The sequence below is a fragment of the Bos javanicus genome, chromosome 3, assembly GCF_032452875.1.
Source record: "Bos javanicus breed banteng chromosome 3, ARS-OSU_banteng_1.0, whole genome shotgun sequence".
In the NCBI taxonomy this organism is placed as follows: domain Eukaryota; kingdom Metazoa; phylum Chordata; class Mammalia; order Artiodactyla; family Bovidae; genus Bos; species Bos javanicus.
This window is the reverse complement of record NC_083870.1, coordinates 67,080,626-67,098,556: the sequence shown is the minus strand read 5'-3', so window position 1 is coordinate 67,098,556 and position 17,931 is coordinate 67,080,626. Positions and strand designations below refer to the sequence as shown.

At 39.3% G+C, this 17,931-nt stretch overlaps 1 protein-coding gene and 1 non-coding gene across 2 annotated transcripts in view; both read left to right on the top strand.

Moving 5' to 3' along the window:
• The first annotated feature begins 286 nt into the window (after positions 1–286).
• The window catches only part of MIGA1 (mitoguardin 1), a 77,806-nt gene continuing 60,161 nt past the window's right edge, over positions 287–17,931 (top strand). Inside the window, exons 1-3 of the mRNA XM_061411525.1 lie at positions 287–544; positions 3,821–3,933; positions 16,104–16,281. Coding sequence (XP_061267509.1) covers positions 361–544; positions 3,821–3,933; positions 16,104–16,281 — 475 coding nt within the window. The 5' untranslated portion in view covers positions 287–360. The remainder of the gene's footprint in view (positions 545–3,820; positions 3,934–16,103; positions 16,282–17,931) is intronic.
• LOC133245410 (U6 spliceosomal RNA) lies at positions 7,123–7,230 on the top strand. The gene has a single exon (XR_009735674.1). It is a non-coding gene; the product is annotated as a U6 spliceosomal RNA (small nuclear RNA).

Below are 17,931 nucleotides of genomic sequence, written 5' to 3'. Positions count from 1 at the left end.
CATTAATACAGGATTGGAATGCTCAACATTAATTTATTTAGGGGCTGAAGGTCTGTAGTAGACGTTCTTAACCTGGGAGCCATGGATTGGTTCAGAGTATCTAACTATATATATATAATAGATATATATTATATATATTCTCTTGGTAATGTACAAGCTATTTTCTTTTACTAATGTATTTAAATGACATATAGAGAAAATGCCCCATATTTTTCACCAGATTCCTAGGATGGTCCTGGGGCCCTCAAAAGGTTACAAACTGCGATGCCATTTCTTAACAGCACTGTAACAGGATGCAATTCTTCCACTGTACATTTCACAGCCATTCGGGAAAGGCAGGAGCCTCTACCCTCAACAAAAATGGCGGGAGCTGCTTCACACGTAGCCCCTCACGCAGAAAGGCTAGGAGGCCCCCGCTACTTTCTCTCCACCTTCCCACTCCTGACCCCGGAAGGACTCCGCCCCCGGGGCCAGGCTGCGGCTCAGCGCCGGGCTGCGGCGGGGAAGCAGGCGTGGACCGGCTGCACTGGGCCTGGAGCATCAGGTACGTGGGTGGAGGGCTGTGTGGGGTCTCAGCGGCCGCAGGTTAGTGGCAGAGGGGTGGGCGGGAGCTCTGGCCTTCGCCCTCTGGATTCCGTGTCTGGGAGGAGGAATAGAAAGCCGAAGGGAGGCCCGCCACGGAGCGCTGAATCAGGGTGGGCTGGCTGGCGACCGCTTGGAGCCCGAGCGAGGGTCTGGGTGGCCGAGCCGAGAGGGAGCCCCTTTCCTGGTCATCTTGGTGAAGAAAAAGAAGGCTGCAGAGGAGAACGCAGTGAGGGCGGAGGAGGCTTGCGGGAGGAGCCGCTGGTGTGGTCCAAGTTTCTGCAAGAATGTCAGTGGTTTGAGCGGGGAGTGGTTTTTGGAGGAGGAAGATTATGCTTTCTTTCAAGGGGCTTACTGAGAATAATTTAGCATCAGGAGGTTTGTGGCGTCGGAGCCCTCCTGTAAATAAAGTTGTTCAACGTTTATTTTATGGAGAGAAGACTCTAAAAGATTTTGCTCATGCACAGACCTTTATTATTATTATTTTATCAGTATTTCAAGTAAGCGTTTTTGCTGTATTTCAAGTATCTTCTCAGAATTCTGTTGTATAGATTTACATTTCATGACAAAATTTGGGGGATATTGCAGACTTTCATTCTTGCTTGGATTATAAAGTCCAATTTAAGTGTGTTTAAGAAACAAACTGTGTATATGACACATTTTAAAAAGTGTCTCATGGTTAGAATGGAGAGAAGCGAGTGATATTACAGAGTATAATATTTTTGGTGATGATGAAACTGTCTCCATTTTTTTTTTATTAATACGTTTGAAAGCAACTGAAATGACTGGTTTTAAGAAGCTGTTCAATTATTAATGATTAAGTTTGGAATCACTCAGCGATTTTAAATGAAAGGGTATGAGGTGATTAGAATGCAAAAGTGAACATTTATTTTAAGAAAACCACTGCAGCAAATTGAAGTGTTTGCTTTATTTTCTTTTTCTTCTGCTTCAAAATCTGAAACTATATTATGGAGAAAATCACTTTGGGTGAATTACTTCCAGGATTTAAAAAAAATGCAATAGTATAGGTACCTTTATTGGTCCAGAATCTATTTAGTTACTAAAAATGTTTCTCAAAATGAAGTTTTTTTTTTTCCGGGGGGAGGGGTAAATGTGCTTCCTTCTTGTTTTGTGAAACATTTGAAAAAAGTAATACATGTAGACACTTTATAAAGCAAATATTACAGAAGCACTTTTAATGAAAAATAGTGGTTTCCTGCCACCCTGCATTCCTAGTCTTATTTCTCAGACTTATTTTTCACTTGTTTAACAGTTTCTTCATGGTTTCCTTGTATTTCTCATTAATATGTCTGTACCACAGTTTGTCAGTTGGGATTAACATATTGATTATACTAAGACGAAAGATTGTAGTTAGAATATGAGTGTGGGGAAAATTAAGTTTCCACTCCTTGGGTGTCACAAATAGGGAAAAAGTAAACTGTCAGTAGCAGTAACCTGCCTTAAGAAATCTTGCTGTGTTTGATATGAAAACGAAACTATTAATCAGTGGTTTTGATAGACTTCTGAAAAAAAAAAAAGGGTTATTAACAGAAAGGTTAGAAAAAGAGCAGAAATAAATGACTTGAAGAAAGTATAGCAAATAAGCTATAGAGGGATTGTTGGTAATTTTAATTTTCTGGTAGTTTGTACAGCACCATCCAAGGAAAAGAAATATTAAATTTGGTAGGCATAAACATTCTAGTTAGTGGGAAGGCCTACTCTTGTATAATACATCAGAAACAGTTCTCAGGCTTTTTCCCAGCCTGTATGAAATGTTGTTAAGTGAAAGTGGAAGTGAAGTCGCTCAGTTGTGCCTGACTCTTTGGGACCCTATGGACAGTAGCCTGCACCAAGCTCCTCCGTCCATGGGATTTTCAAGGCAAGAGTACTGGAGTGGGTTGCCATTTCATTCTCCAGGGAATCTTCCCTACCCAGGGATCGAACCCTGGTCTCTCCCATTGTAGACAAGACGCTCTACCGTCTGAGCCACCAGGGAAGTACTACACTTGATCTTAGCCAAAACGCCGAGAAGCGAAATATTGTTAAGGACCCATTAATTTTGTGCTTACCACAGAGCCTTTTATACTTAATTCAACTCCCTACAATGTCTTATTTCAGAAAGGTTATGTTTTGATAACATATAAAAGTATTGGGAGGTGATATATGTATACCTATGGCTGATTCATGTTGAGGTTTGACAGGAAACAAAATTCTGTAAAGCAGGTATCCTTCAATTAGAAAATAAATAAATTTTTAAAAGTTTTCTTTCACTAGTGTATTTCCTTAATATAAGTGAACAAATTTGTATACTTAATTTATATATTAGTATTGTGTGAATTTGTTTAATGTGTGTCCAGCTGGGTACACGTATAAAATTTGAGTTTCTGGCTCTACAAAGCATAGACCTAGGCCCTTAACCATTGTGTTTTTATCAGCATTCTGCTATCTTTATGGGTCTCTCTTAGTGATGACTGCCTTCTCTGTGAACAACTGACATTTCTTTCATTGGTTTCAGTAGAAATCGGCATTAAAGCAATATTAAAATTTCATAGCTGGTATATGTCATTTCTTTCAAGAGCTTAACAGTTTTTAAAAAAGTGGAACAGTTCACTTTCACTTTTCACTTTCATGCACTGGAGAAGGAAATGGCAACCCACTCCAGTATTCTTGCCTGGAGGACCCCAGGGCCGGGGAGCCTGTTGGGCTGCCGTCTATGGGGTCGCACAGAGTTGGACACGACTGAAGCGACTTAGCAGCAGCAGCAGGAAGATAAATGCTTGAACTATGAAGTTCAGTGAGCCCTGAGGTTCATTTCTAGCCCCTAAAGTCAAGATTCCAATCAAATTTCTTTCAGTGCCCCCCCCAATCCCTGTTGTTGTTGGAAGGAAAGTGGAAATAAAAATATTTTAAGTTACTGTTTAAAAGCTGAAACATTTATTTCACTAGAAAAGAGAGAATCTAGAACCCACAATTTTTAAAGGAAAGTTTACTAGCTGAACTCAAAGTTCAAATCTAACTCATTTTCTTTTTGGCTACTTTGGCTAATAAATAAACTTTTAGCTTAAGTAAATTTGGTTCAGAATATTATTTTCTTCAGGTTAGTGTAATATGATTAATTAAGTGCAAAAAAAAAAAAGAAAAGCTTTTTAAAGAGTTAAATTTTCAATTTGTATCTTTCATTTGGTAGAATAACTAGAAATCTTTGTGGCTAATATATTTTGTGTTTCATTTAATTAAGATAGAAGAGGAGTCATGTCAGAAGAAACAGTGAGCGAATCACAGTTTTCCTTGAAGACAGCAGCACTGAGAGTGTTTGATCTTCCTCTGTCTTGGTACTATTCTCTCTGCCAGGTAAAAAAACTAAAGGAAATACGACGTTGAATAATAAGTTTATTGCTCAGAGCATATTATGTTTACAGTATTTAAATTTCCTTTGGGGTTTTAAATGGTTCAAAGTGTTTGTTAAAGTAGTTTAAAACTTACTTGGTTTTTATTTATTTCATGTTTTTTTTTTTGTTTTTGTTATCAAAAATCTTAAGTGAATTTACACAGTCTGTTATTACAATTATTTTCAGATAATTATGTTATTTAAATAGACTTGTTCTCACTATTGGAGAAGGCAATGGCACCCCACTCCAGTACTCTTGCCTGGAAAATCCCATGGACGGAGGAGCCTGGTGGGCTGCAGTCCATGGGGTCGCTAAGAGTCGGACACGACTTCGACTTCACTTTCACTTTTCACTTTCATGCATTGGAGAAGGAAATGGCAACCCACTCCAGTGTTCTTGCCTGGAGAATCCCAGGGACAGGGGAGCCTGGTGGGCTGCCGTCTATGGGGTCGCACAGCATCAGACACGACTGAAGTGACTTAGCAATAGTAGCAGTTCTCACTATTAAACAATCCTTTCATTTTAATTTTGTTTTACTGTGGTAATATATATATATATAGCATAAAATTTACCATTTTCACCATTTTTAAATGTGCAGTTCAGTAGCATTAGGTGCACTTATACTGTTATGCAACCAACCTTGAGAACTCTTCATCTTGTAAAACTGGAACTCTAGTGCCACTAAGCAGCAGTTTTTATTTTTCCTCCCACCAGCTACTTGCAACCTCCATTGTATGTTCTGTCTCTATGAATGTGACTACTCTAGATACTTCATAGGGCTTCCCTGGTGATTCAGTTGGTAAAGAATCTGCCTGCAATGCAGGAGACCATCTGCAGTGCAGGAGACCTGGGTTTGAAAGATCCCCTGGAGAAGGACATGGAAACCCACTCCAGTATTCTTGCCTGGGAAACCCCTTGGACAGAAGAGCCTGGTGGGCTGCAGTCCATGGGGTCACAAGAGTCGGACGTGACTTAGCCACTAAACCACGACAACTATCACCAGGTAGTTCATAAGTGGAGCTATGTAATATTTGTCTTTTTGTGACTGGCTTATTTTAAATTAGCGTAATGTTTTCAGGATTCATCTATATTGTAGTGTGTGTCAGAATTTCCTCTTTTTCTTCCAAGTTGAATAACATTTGATTTTATGTATATACCGCATTTTGTTTAATCATTCATTGCTGGATACTTGGGTTGCATCTACCTTGTGGTTTTTGTGACTAATACTTTTGTGAACATGACTGTACAAATAACTGCTTTCAGTTCTTTGGGATGTATACCCAGAAGTGAGGTTTCTGGATCATATGGTAATTCTATTTTTAATTTTTTGAGGAATTATGATACTGTTAACCATAGTGGCTGCACCATTTTTAATTTCTATCAGCACTGCACAAGGATTCCAATTTTTTCTCATTGTGGTTTTGATTTGCTTTTCCCTAATTAGTCATGTTGAGCATCTTTTCATGTGCTTATTCTCCATTTGTGTATTTTATATAGTAACGGTCCTTTTTTTTTTTTCTTTTGGGCCAGGCCACACAGCCTGCAGGATTCTAGTTCCCCGACCAAGGATTGAACCCAGGCCCTGACAGTGAAAGTGCTGAGTCCTAACTACTGGACTTCCAAGAAAGTCTCAATCCTTTTCTTTTTAATACCTGCTTCCAATGCAGTTTGTACTCCATTGTAGTAAATAAGTAAAGGCTTCCCCGGTGGCTCAGAGGTAAAGAATCTGCCCGCAGTGCAGGAGCTACAGGAGAAACAGGTTCAATCCCTGAGTCAGGAAGATTCCCCTGGAGAAGGGCATCGCAACCTGCTGGGGTCCAGCCCCGGCTGATCCAGGGTATTCGAAGGAGAGACGGCGTAGGCGACCTATTTATTTAAATATTCATCAAAGATATAATGAGTAATAGAATGAGGATAGCTCAGTGAGGAAATTCAGTGAAGAAAAGAGGCTGAATAATTCAGCCAGAAGGTAAGAGAAAGAATGACATGAGGAGACCAAGTTTCCGTGAACAAGGCCTGCACTTTATTTTTCAAAGTAGTTTTTATACCTTAAGTTGTGCATAGAGGATAATGGGGGAAGGGGTGGAGTCACGCAAGGACAGCAGTTCCTGACCCTAATCAAAGCCAGGCTTTCAAACTTATCATATGCAAAAGTTTAGGTGATTTACATCATCTTCTGGCCAGGAGGCCTGTTAACATTTTAAGAAACTTATTTTTCTCTAAAGGTGATTATTCTAAAGTCAGGCGCCAGCCTCCAAAAAGCATTGGATAGAATTGCATTCCTATAGGGCAAAGGTGAGGTGGGCTCAATCAAGAAAAGAATTAACTCAAGGGTCCAAGGTTACAAACATTGAGGCTACTACTTACATTTCTATACACCCATTATATCAATCAATACACTGCCAAGGACACAGTAGGTAAGGGATATGGAGACTTAGCAGCAAACATTGGCCCAATAAGTGAAAAACCCTTCACCAATACAATTCCTAATCAATCTTTTAACTACTCAAAGGGATCTGTGTTTAGACAGTTTAGAACATCTCCTGCCTATCACAGTTGGGAGGCTCTGAACAATCACATGTGACCGGAAAAACCTATTCTGGCAGGCTAGAGGATTTCCAAAGGAGTTTGTAGGTTGAAACACTGTCACACCCAGGAACTTTATTAACTGGAGCTATAAGTTAACTCTTTTTTCAGAGATAGGTGGTGGGGGACAGCCCCCCATAAAGTCAGAGGTGTAGGTGAAAGCACAAAGCAGAAAGTAGGCAGACTCTGGTTTTGGGGGTAGATGCTCGAGAATTTCCAGGGGGACTCCTGAGGCTCGATCCTGCCTTTGCGTATGCCGAGCCTCCTTCCTCATGACCTTTGCCACGGGCGGAGTTCCTCACGCTGGCTCCCAGCAGTGATAAAATTCCAATTGAGCTATTCCAGATCCTGAAAGATGATGCTGTGGAAAGTGTTGCACTCAATATGCAATATGCACTCAATATGCAATATGCCGGCTCCCGGCAGCAACCCACTCCAGCATTCTTGCTTTGAGAATCCCATGGGTAGAGGAGCCTGATGGGCTACAGTCCATGGGGTCGCAAGAGTTGGACATGAGTGAAGCAACTTAGCATGCACAAGCAGTAAATAAAAAGATACATATGGAGTGCTTGCTTTGGCAGCACATATACTAAAATTGGAGCAACATAGAGAAGTTTAGCTATGGCCCCTGCGCAAGGATGACACGCAAATTCATGAAGTGTTCCATATTTCTGAGTCAGAAAGAGAAACACCAATACAGTATACTAACGCATATATATGGAATTCAGAAAGATGGTAACGGTGACTCTATATGTGAGACAGCAAAAGAGACTGTAAAAAACAGTCTTTCAGACTCTGTGGGAGAAAGCGAGGGTGGGATGATTTGAGAGGATAGCATTGAAACATGTATATTATCATATGTGAAACAGATCGCCAGTCAAGGTGTGATGCATGAGACAGGGTGCTCAGGGCTGGTGCACTGGGATGACCCTGAGGGATGGGATGCAGAGGGAGGTGGGAAGGGGGTTCAGGATGGGGAACACATGTACACCCATGGCTGATTCATGCCAATGTATGGCAAAAACCACTACAATATTGTAAAGTAATTAGCTTCCAATTAAAATAAATAAATTAAAAAAAAAGATACATATGGAAAGTAGCATTTATTTCACTAAACTTAGAATGAATTTCATCAAATCTAAGATAATCATTTTTCAAACTTCAGCATTTCTAAAACTTGCTTACATCTTAAAATGAATAGTGTCTTAGAATGATAAAATATAGTATCATTTTATTTCTCTCTCTTTTTTTGGCCACATCATGTGGCATGTGGGATCGAATAGTTAGTTCCGTGACCAGGGATCACTTCCTGGTCCACTTCCCCAGCAGTGGAAGCTCAAGAGTTTTTAACCACTGGACCGCTAGGGAAGTCCCCTATATAATTTTATATAGGAGAGGATGTTACACAGATATAATGGATGAGAGTGATACTACTTAGTGTTCACAGTGTTTAAGATATTAGTTAGGTCTTTTGTACATATAATGTCTCTAATCCTTAAAAGATTCTTCGAATTTTTATATTGTCTCCAATTTATAGATCTGGTGGCTTTTTAATGGCTTATTTAACTTGTCTAAAATTGTGTATATTATATGGCATTTGAACTTGCTTTTCTTTGATCCCAAAACCTATGTTCTCTCTCTTTCTTTCTTTTCCTTTTTAGGATTACATGATTAAAAGAAAATTTGAAAAATACAGAAAAGAATTAAAGAGAAAATAAAAATTACCAACAACCCCTCTATAAAAGTTTACTGGCTATACTTTACCTAGGTCTTTTATTTCTGCATACATCTCTCTGCTCCCCAGTCCCTCACTCCCCACCCCCACTGCTTTGTCCCCCTCATTTGAGATTACATTTGAGATTATAAAGTTGTATATTTTGAGCATTTTCTCTGTCATAAAAAATGCTTTGTAAATATAGATGTGCTATAGTTTATTGAATATTTCCCTATTTTTGAGTTTTTGGGTTGTTTCAACAGTTCATTATGTATATATATGTGTGTGTATATGTGTGTGTGTATATATATATATTTGTCCAATTTATATATATATATTTTTTTTTATTCCTAGAGCTGAAAATATTAAGTATAAGTGTCTGGTATTTATTCTTTTATTTGTTTATGTTACCACACCATTTGGATGACATTTAAAAAGACCAGCAATAGGACATAGCAGCACCCACAGTGTGTAAAACACTGTCTTAGAGATTTTATATTGTATACATTTGTAAATTCTTTAATCCTTACAATGATCCTAAACTAATGTTATTCTTTAAAATGTATTATTTAAATAGTTGGAGGCTTCCCTGGTAGCTCAGTGGTAAAGAATCTGCCTGCTGATGGAGGAGATGGGGTTTGACCCCAGAGGGATCGGGAAGATTGCTTGGAGAAAGAAATGGCAATCCACTCCAGTATTCTTGTCTGGGAAATCCCATGGACAGAGGAGCCTGGCGGGCTACAGTCCATGTGGTTGCAAAAGAATCATTGTCTAAACAACATTCAGTTCAGTTGCTCAGTCGTGTCCAACTCTTTGCGACCCCATGAATCGCAGCACGCCAGGCCTCCCTGTCCATCACCAACTCCTGGAGTTCACTCAGACTCAGGTCCATCGAGTCGGTGATGCCATCCAGCCATCTCATCCTCTGTCGTCCCCTTCTCCTTGTGCCCCCAGTCCCTCCCAGCATCAGGGTCTTTTCCAATGAGTCAACTCTTCGCATGAGGTGGCCAAAGTACTGGAGTTTCAGCTTCAGCATCAGTCCTTCCAATGAACATCCAGGACTGATCTCCTTTAGGATGGACTGGTTGGATCTCCTTGCAGTCCAAGGGACTCTCAAGAGTCTTCTCCAACATCACAGTTCAGAAGCGTTAATTCTTCGGCGCTCAGCTTTCTTCACAGTCCAACTCTCACATCCATACATGACCACTGGAAAAACCATAGCCCTGACTAGACGGATCTTTGTTGGCAAAGTAATATCTCTGCTTTTCAATATACTACCTAGGTTGGTCATGACTTTCCTTCCAAGGAGTAAGTGTCTTAATTTCATGGCTGCAGTCACCATCTGCAGTGATTTTGGAGCCCAAAAAAATACAGTCCGACACTGTTTCCACTGTTTCCTCATCTATTTCCCATGAAATGATGGGACCAGATGTCATGATTTTAGTTTTCTAAATGTTGAGCTTTAGCCAACTTTTTCACTCTCCTCTTTCATCAGGAAGCTTTTTATAGTTCTTCTTCACTTTCTGCCATAAGGGTGGTATCATCTGCATATCTGAGGTTATTGATATTTCTCCCGGCGATCTTGATTCCGGCTTGTGCTTCTTCCAGTCCAGCGTTTCTCATGATGTACTCTGCATATAAGTTAAATAAGCAGGGTGACAGTATACAGCCTTGACGTACTCCTTTTCCTTTTTGGAACCAGTCTGTTGTTCCATGTCCAGTTCTAACTGTTGCTTCCTGACCTGCATACAAATTTCTCAAGAGGCAGGTCAGGTGGTCTGGTATTCCCATCTCTTGAAGAATTTTCCACAGTTTATTGTGATCCACATAGTCAAAGGCTTTGGCATAGTAAATAAAGCAGAAATAGATGTTTTTCCGGAACTCTTGCTTTTTCCATGATCCAGCGGATGTTGGCAATTTGATCTCTGGTTCCTCTGCCTTTTCTAAAACCAGCTTGAACGTCTGAAAGTTCACGGTTCACATATTGCTGAAGCCTGGCTTGGAGAATTTTGAGCATTACTTTACTAGCGTGTGAGATGAGTGATTTTGGAGCTCCCAAAATAAAGTCTGTCTCTGTTTCCATTGTTGCCTCATCTATTTTCCATGAAGCAATGGGGCTGGATGCCATGATCATAGTTTTCTGAATGATGAATTTTAAGGAAGCTTTTTCAATCTCCTCTTTCACTTGCATCAAGAGGCTCTTTAGTTCTTCACTTTCTGCAATAGGGGTGGTGTCTTCTGCATATCTGAGGTTGTTATTTCTCCTGGTAATCTTGATTCCAGCCCAATGCTATAATGAATAAGCTTGATATACATTAATTCACACAGTACAGATATAGGATTAATTTTTAGGCTTTGTATTTTTGGGTTGAGGAGTAAATGTATTAAAGTTTGATAGATAATTGCTAAATTTTCTCCCATAAGGGTAGTATTGTTTTGCACTCCCCAAAGCTTTGGGATTTTTGCCAGTTATTTTTGTATGTTTTATCCAAACTAATTCTACTATACAACCTGCTTTTCAATCATAGGACTAATTTTCTGAGGCCATGACTATTGTCCACATTGTTCCATGGAATATTTTTTAAAATAATATAAAGAATCATTGCAGATAAATTAAGGATGCATCCTTTACTCTCCAGTCGTAGTATTGGGTATCCAAAACTCATTCCATGTTATGAAATGCACCAAGGTGGGTAAGCAGTCTACAGCCTATGGGCTAAATCAAGGCCACCACCTATTTTTACAAGTAAAGTTTTATTGGAACACAGCCATGCTCATTTGTTAATATATTACCTGTAACTGTTTTTGTGCTACAACAGCAGAGTTAAGTGGTTGCAGTAGAGACCTGTATGTTCCCTAAGCCTAAGATAATTACTATCTGGCCCTTACAAAAAGTATTTTGGCCCTGTACTAAGAGAGCAGACTATGTTTTGAATAGCATCAAAGGACCAAGGAAAAGCTCAGAGTTCTTGTGTAGACAGTTCTGTAGCTGTAGAATTATATTGGTGTTTTATGGAAAAAGACATGTATGAAAATTTTTGTTCATTAGTTCAGCCTCCCAAAACTGACAGTCCATTTTGGATGCCATTCAGTATAATTAATCACATAGTAAGATACATCAGTGCAACTGGAGTAATTTTAGCACATGGTGCATAGCGTGCATGGGTTTAAACACATCTTCTGTGATGTGTTTTGATTCACATCCCACTGCTCTGGAATTGTGTGATTTTTGGCAAGTTTCTTATCCTTTTTGAAAGCCAATTTGTATCATCTATGAAAAGGAATGAAAAGCATGTTGTCTGGCATACAGAAAAGATGAGTGAACACCTCAATAAATGTGAGCTCCTGTTTTATTTTCTTGTGTATTTAAGGAATGATATATTTTCCAAATATTTTTTTCTTTTATTTGATAAATACATACTGTAAATAAAGTACTCGTCTTTTGCTTCTGTGGTCTTTTTAAGGATTTCTTTGATACATTACTGTGTATCATACTAAGGCAAGCAGACTGTTTTTTTAGTTGGAAACCACAGAGTGAAGTGGTAAGTAGTTTAGTTGGTTCTCCAGATTCAGGGTGTTAATCAGAAAAGTCTAACAATTAACTCAGCACTTTAAAATGTTAATAAAAAATCTGTCTAAATGTAATGAATGTGGTATCCTGAATTGGTCCTACAATAGAAAAAAAGAACATTAGTAGAAAAACTGGTTAAATTAGAATAAAGTCTGTAGCTTAGATATTGTCCTAATGTTAATTTCTCAGTTTTGACAAGAGCACTGTGGTTACGTAAGATGTTACTGTTAGAGAAAAACTGAGTGATATAAGAACTCTCTCTGCTGTCTTTGTATCTTCTCTATAAATTCTTAAATTATTTCAAAATAAGGTGTTTGTTTAAAATGTTTTAATTAAAATAATAAGCACATTTTTGGAATGCATGCTATGTGTCAGATATTACTTTCAGCAACCCTTTTAAGAAGATGGTGTTATTCTCTCTTGTCCAAAGGTCACAGTTAGTATGTGACATGTGATGTGTTCCAGTTATCAGAGAGATTCATTCAAACTGTGTTTATTGAATATCTTCTCTGTTTCAGTTGATATAAAGTAAATAATTTCTGCCCTTATTGAGCTTAGAACTTCATAAGGTTCTTAGAGCTGCCCTTGTGCCCCACTACCTCACCGCAATTAAAAGGTGTGTAAGGTACTGTGTTAGAGGAATAGATCAATTTAGTTCTAGTTAGAAAAGTATGCTGAGTAACAGGAAATAGGTTATTGGAGCAGGAAACTTGTGAGTGACTGACTGTTCTCTGTCTCCTGAGAACATTAGATGAGGGGGGAACTTGACAAGAACATTAAACAACAGCATCAGGTTATGGAGTAGGGAGGATTGTGGAATCTGAGCATGAGGAACAGTGTGTTATTCCTTTCTTATTATTCTCAGTGTTTGGCCTATAAGTTGGTGCTCAGTTCATGTTGAATGAATAGGACAGTATTAGGTTTTCATTTTCTCTGGAGTTAAGGAAATGGACTATATCACCTCAAAAAGCCCTTCAAGAGTTTGGGATTGTGAGATGCTGTATTTTCAGTTTTCTGGGTGATGATATAGAAAGTAATTGACTTTCCTGTGGGGAAAAAAAAGTAACAGAATAAATGGTAGGCAGGAGTAGTAGAAACTTTCAGACCTTGTGTTACCTAGATTACTTCTGATAAAAATCTTTTCCTGGGAAATTTACCTTGTTTTTGTCTTGGAAAGGTTTCTTTTTCCATAAGATTAAGACTGTAAGTTGTAATGGATCTTTTATGCAAAAATAATAATATGTAGACAGAATTTGGATCTTAAAAGTGAATTGATTTATATTTGAATTCATATTAATAAAGAATGTTATATTTCTGACAGTAGTTTTAATATTGTATTTATGTCTCCTAATAGTTCTCTAATTTCAGTGTCCTAGGATATAGCAGTGGCACCCTACTCCAGTACTCTTGCCTGGAAAATCCCCCGACAGAGGAGCCTGGTCAGCTGCAGTCCAGGGGGTCACTAAGAGTCGGACACGACTGAGCGACTTCACTTTCACTTTTCACTTTCATGCATTGGAGAAGGAAATGGCAACCCACTCCAGTGTTCTTGCCTGGAGAATCCCAGGGACAGGGGAGCCTGGTGGGCTGCTGCCTGTGGGATCGCATAGAGTCGGACACGACTGAAGCGACTTAGCAGCAGCAGCAGCAGCAGCAGCAGCAGGATATAGCAGAACATGACCACTTAGCTGTGGCTGGGCCTGTGTTAATAGATTCTTTTTTTTTTTTAACCACACCAGACAGCTTATGGGATCTCATAGTTTATGGGATTGAACTGCAGCCACAGTGTGAAAGTGCCGAATCCTAACCACTAGGCCACCAGGGAACTCCCAATAGATTATTTTCTTTAGTAGAGGTCTTAATTTTCTTATCTTACATCTGCTTATGCCATAAATATTAAAATTTGACCTAAGAAGCATTTTTTTGGAGGGCAGGATAATAAGATCATGGCAGTTTATAAAATATAATGAGAAGTAAGGTGTTCTTAATGACAGTGCTATTTTTAGAATTTATTTTATTATTGGATGTTTAGCTTCCAAATTCCAGGAACTGTTTTCTTTTTTCCCCCCAAATCTCATTTGGTTGCCATGAACATTGGAGCTATGGGTCCAGAGGGAAAAACAGAGATGGAAAGAATAAAAAATTTGGCAGTACCTGTAGTGAAGACATTACTGAAGAGAATAATTCTTGTAAAGGGGGAAAAGGGTTTGTAAAGGGAAAAAAGCCTGGGACAGCACTGGAATGTTCTGATTTTTCATGATAGTTTTGGAAGACTTAAGTGGATTTGGAAGAAAAATAGAGTAAGAATAGTTTTAAATTTTGTGTTAGAACATAGTCCTTGAGGCCAAATTCGAATGACAAGTGGAAGTAAATCATTTCTGGTATACAAAAAAAATGAATTTTTTTAACTTTATTTTATTTTTGGCTGTGCTGGGTCTTTGTTGCTGCAGGGGCTTTTCTCTAGCTGTGGGTGCTGGGCCTTTGCATTGCGGTGGCTTCTCTTACTGTGGAGCACAGGCTCTAGGGCCACAGACTTAGTAGTGTGGCTCACAGGCCCTAGAGCACACAGGCTTCAGAACTCGTGGTGTGTGGGCTCAGCAGTTGCAACTCTTGGGCTCTAGAGCACGGGCTCAGTTGTTGTGGTGCATGGGCTTAGTTGCTCCTTGGAATGCGAAATCTTCCTGGACCAGGGATTAAACCCGTGTCCTCTGCATTGGCAGGTGGATTCTTAACCCTGTCCCACCAGGGAAATCCCAGTGTTCATGTCAGTCTTTCCTTGCAAATACCAGTCTTCTTAGTTTGGGGGCCATTTGATTACCCTCCAACTTCAGCATTCTGATGGATTAAAAAAAAATTGAGAATTTGGCATTTGGCTTTTTTGTAGTTGGAAGATTGCACTCTTTGTGATAGTCTGTCTAGCTCTCATTATATCCCCAAAGCTATAGTTTTATTTTAAAGTTCTTTTGCATTTTAGGTGATTAATAGTGTTTGTCCTCCAAGAAAAAGATAATTACCACTTGCTCTTATGTTAGTACTTAGTTCATACTTAACATTACTGTATTTATCACATTATACTGTAGTTATTTGTAATACATTATTTGTATATCTGTCTTTACTTTTAGCTCATTGCTTGAGGAAAGCAAGATCTGTATCCTCTGGTGCTTCTTGATCAGTGGGAGACATTTGATACATACTTACTTGTTTTTTGTGGCAAAAGCAAATTTATTGAAGAAAGAACAGAAGGAACACCTCAAGGGAGGGGTGGCCAAGCAAGAGAGGCACTGGCTGATACATACTTACTGAATAGAATTATACCAAGATTTTAATTTTCATTTTCATAACACAGTCCTGGTATATTATAAAATGCTGAGTAAATGTTTGTTGATTAATTCATGAATAAAAAGTCTTATTCAAGTGACAGGTGGCTCAGCGTTAAAGAGTCTGCCTGCCAATGCAGGAGATGTGGGCTCAATCCGTGGGTCAGGAAGATCCTCTTGAGTAGGACATGGCAACCGACTTCAGTATTCTTGCCTGGGAAATCCTGTGGACAGAGGAGCCTGAGGGGTTGCAGTCCATGGGGTCTCAGAGTCAGACACGACTGAGCATCTGAACAACAACAACAAATGATATTTATAAATTGAGTTAACTTATGTTTTCCCAGATTTCCAGAGAGTTTGGGAAAAAACAGTTCAGTTTAAGATGGCCAATGGAAATTTGCTGTATGGCTTGGAACTGAAATGAGGGCTCTGTAACAACCTAGAGGGGTGGGAAAGGGTGGGAGGTGGGAGGGAAGTTCAAGAGGGAGGGGACATATGGATACCTATGGCTAATTCATGATGATGTATGGTAGAAATCAAACCAATATTGTCAGGCAATTATCCTCCAGTTAAATAGAAAAAAATTGGTTCATTTTAAAAGTCTGATTAAATCATTCCTGCAGTGATTCCTGATGTTATTCAGATAGAAGATTGAGTTGCATGAATTAATCATTAGTTGTTTAACAGATATTAATGGAATTGAATTATTTTGTGCTTCTGATGACTTTTTGATTTTTAGTGTTTAGCTGAGAACTTTTGAGTAGTGGATGATAAATTACTACTTTTTTTAGTATATTTTTGAAATTCATTTGGGCTAGCTGTCATTGAAAGAGTGAAATAATGTTATCTTGGCAGTATTTAGAACTATGTTAGCTTCAGAGTAATTTTAGTCTTTTTGTAGGTTTTAAGCAAGCAAATAATCACCCTGACTGCATCTTTTCTAGATCAAATTTTCGCCAGTAGCTAAAAAGTTATTCATGGTAACTGCAGTGAGCGCTGTATCTGTAATTTTTCTGGCCCATCACTTTAAAAGAAGACGTGGAAAAAAGAAAGGAAAAATATTACCATGGGAACCAGAGCACCTCATACTTGAATGCACTAAAAGAGCAGTGTCAGACAAAGGTATGTAGAAATAGCTGAATTAAGTCTACAAAGGAAATTTTATATGTACACCATTGCAGTAGAGTAATTTGTACATGCAGTGCAGTAATTTCGGCGTTTTAGTTTCCAAGATTTCCTTGCTTAATATATAGCAGAAAATTGGATTAAATATTTACTGAGCATGGCCCTGCCCATCAGAACAACCTGCCCCTCAGTCAGTTTCAGTTTGCCCCTCAGTCAGGTTTTCCGATCAGGAAGCTTCTATAAGCCTCTTATCCTTCTCCATCAGAGGGCAGACAGAATGAAAACCACAATCATAGAACACTAACCGAACTGATCACATGGACCACAGCCTTGTCTAACTCAATGAAACTATGAGCCATGCTGTGTAGGGTCAGTTCTGACAAAGTATGGTCCACTGGAGAAAGGAATGGCAAACCACTTCTGTATTCTTGCCTTGAGAATCCCACGAATAGTATGAAAAGGCAAAAAGATAGGACACTGAAAGATGAACTCCCCAGGTCAGTAGGTGCCCAATTCGCTACTGGAGAACAGTGGAGAAATAACTCGAGAAAGAATGAAGAGATGGAGCCAAAGCAAAAACAATACCCAGTAGTGGATGCGAGGAGAAGGCAATGGCAACCCACTCCAGTACTCTTGCCTGGAAAATCCCATGGACGGAGGAGCCTGGTAGGCTGAAGTCAATGAGGTCACGAAGAGTCAGACACGACTGAGTGACTTCACTTTCACTTTTCACTTTCATGCATTGGAGAAGGAAATGGCGACCCACTCCAGTGTTCTTGCCTGGAAAGTCCCAGGGACAGCGGAGCCTGGTGGGCTGCTGTCTACGGGGTCGCGCAGAGTCGGACAGGATTGAAGCAACTTAGCAGCAGCAGTAGTGCATGTGACTGTTGATGGAAGTAAAGTCTGATGCTGTAAAGAGCAATACTGCATAGGAACCTCGAACATTAGGCCCATGAATCAAGGCAAATTGGAAGTGCTCAAACAGGAGATGGCAAGACTGAACATTGACATTTTAGGAATCAGTGAACTAAAATGGACTGGAATGGGTGAATTTAACTCAGATGACTGTTATATCTACTACTGTGGACAAGAATCCCTTAGAAGAAATGGAGTAACCATCATAGTCAACAAAAGAGTCCAAAATGCAGTACTTGGATGCAGTCTCAAAAACAACAGAATGATCTCTGTTTCCAAGGCAAACCATTCAGTATCACAGTAATCCAAGTCTATGCCCCAACCAGTAATGCTGAGAAGCTGAAGTTGAACAGTTCTATGAAGACCTACAAGACCTCCTAGAACTAACACCCAAAAAAGATCTCCTTTTCATTATAGAGGACTGGAATGCAGAAGTAGGAAGTCAAGAAATACCTGGAATACAGGCAAATTTGGCCTTGGAGTACAAAAGGAAGCAAAGGCTAACAAAGTTTGCCAAGAGAACGCACTGGTGATAGCAAACACCCTCTTCCAACAACACAAGAGAAGACTCTACACATGGACATCACCAGATGATTAATACCAAAATCAGACTGATTATATTCTTTGCAGCCAAAGATGGAGAAGCTCTATATAGTCAGCAGAAAGAAGACCAGGAGCTGACTGTGGCTCAGATCATGAACTCCTTATTGCCAAATTCAGACTTAAATTGAA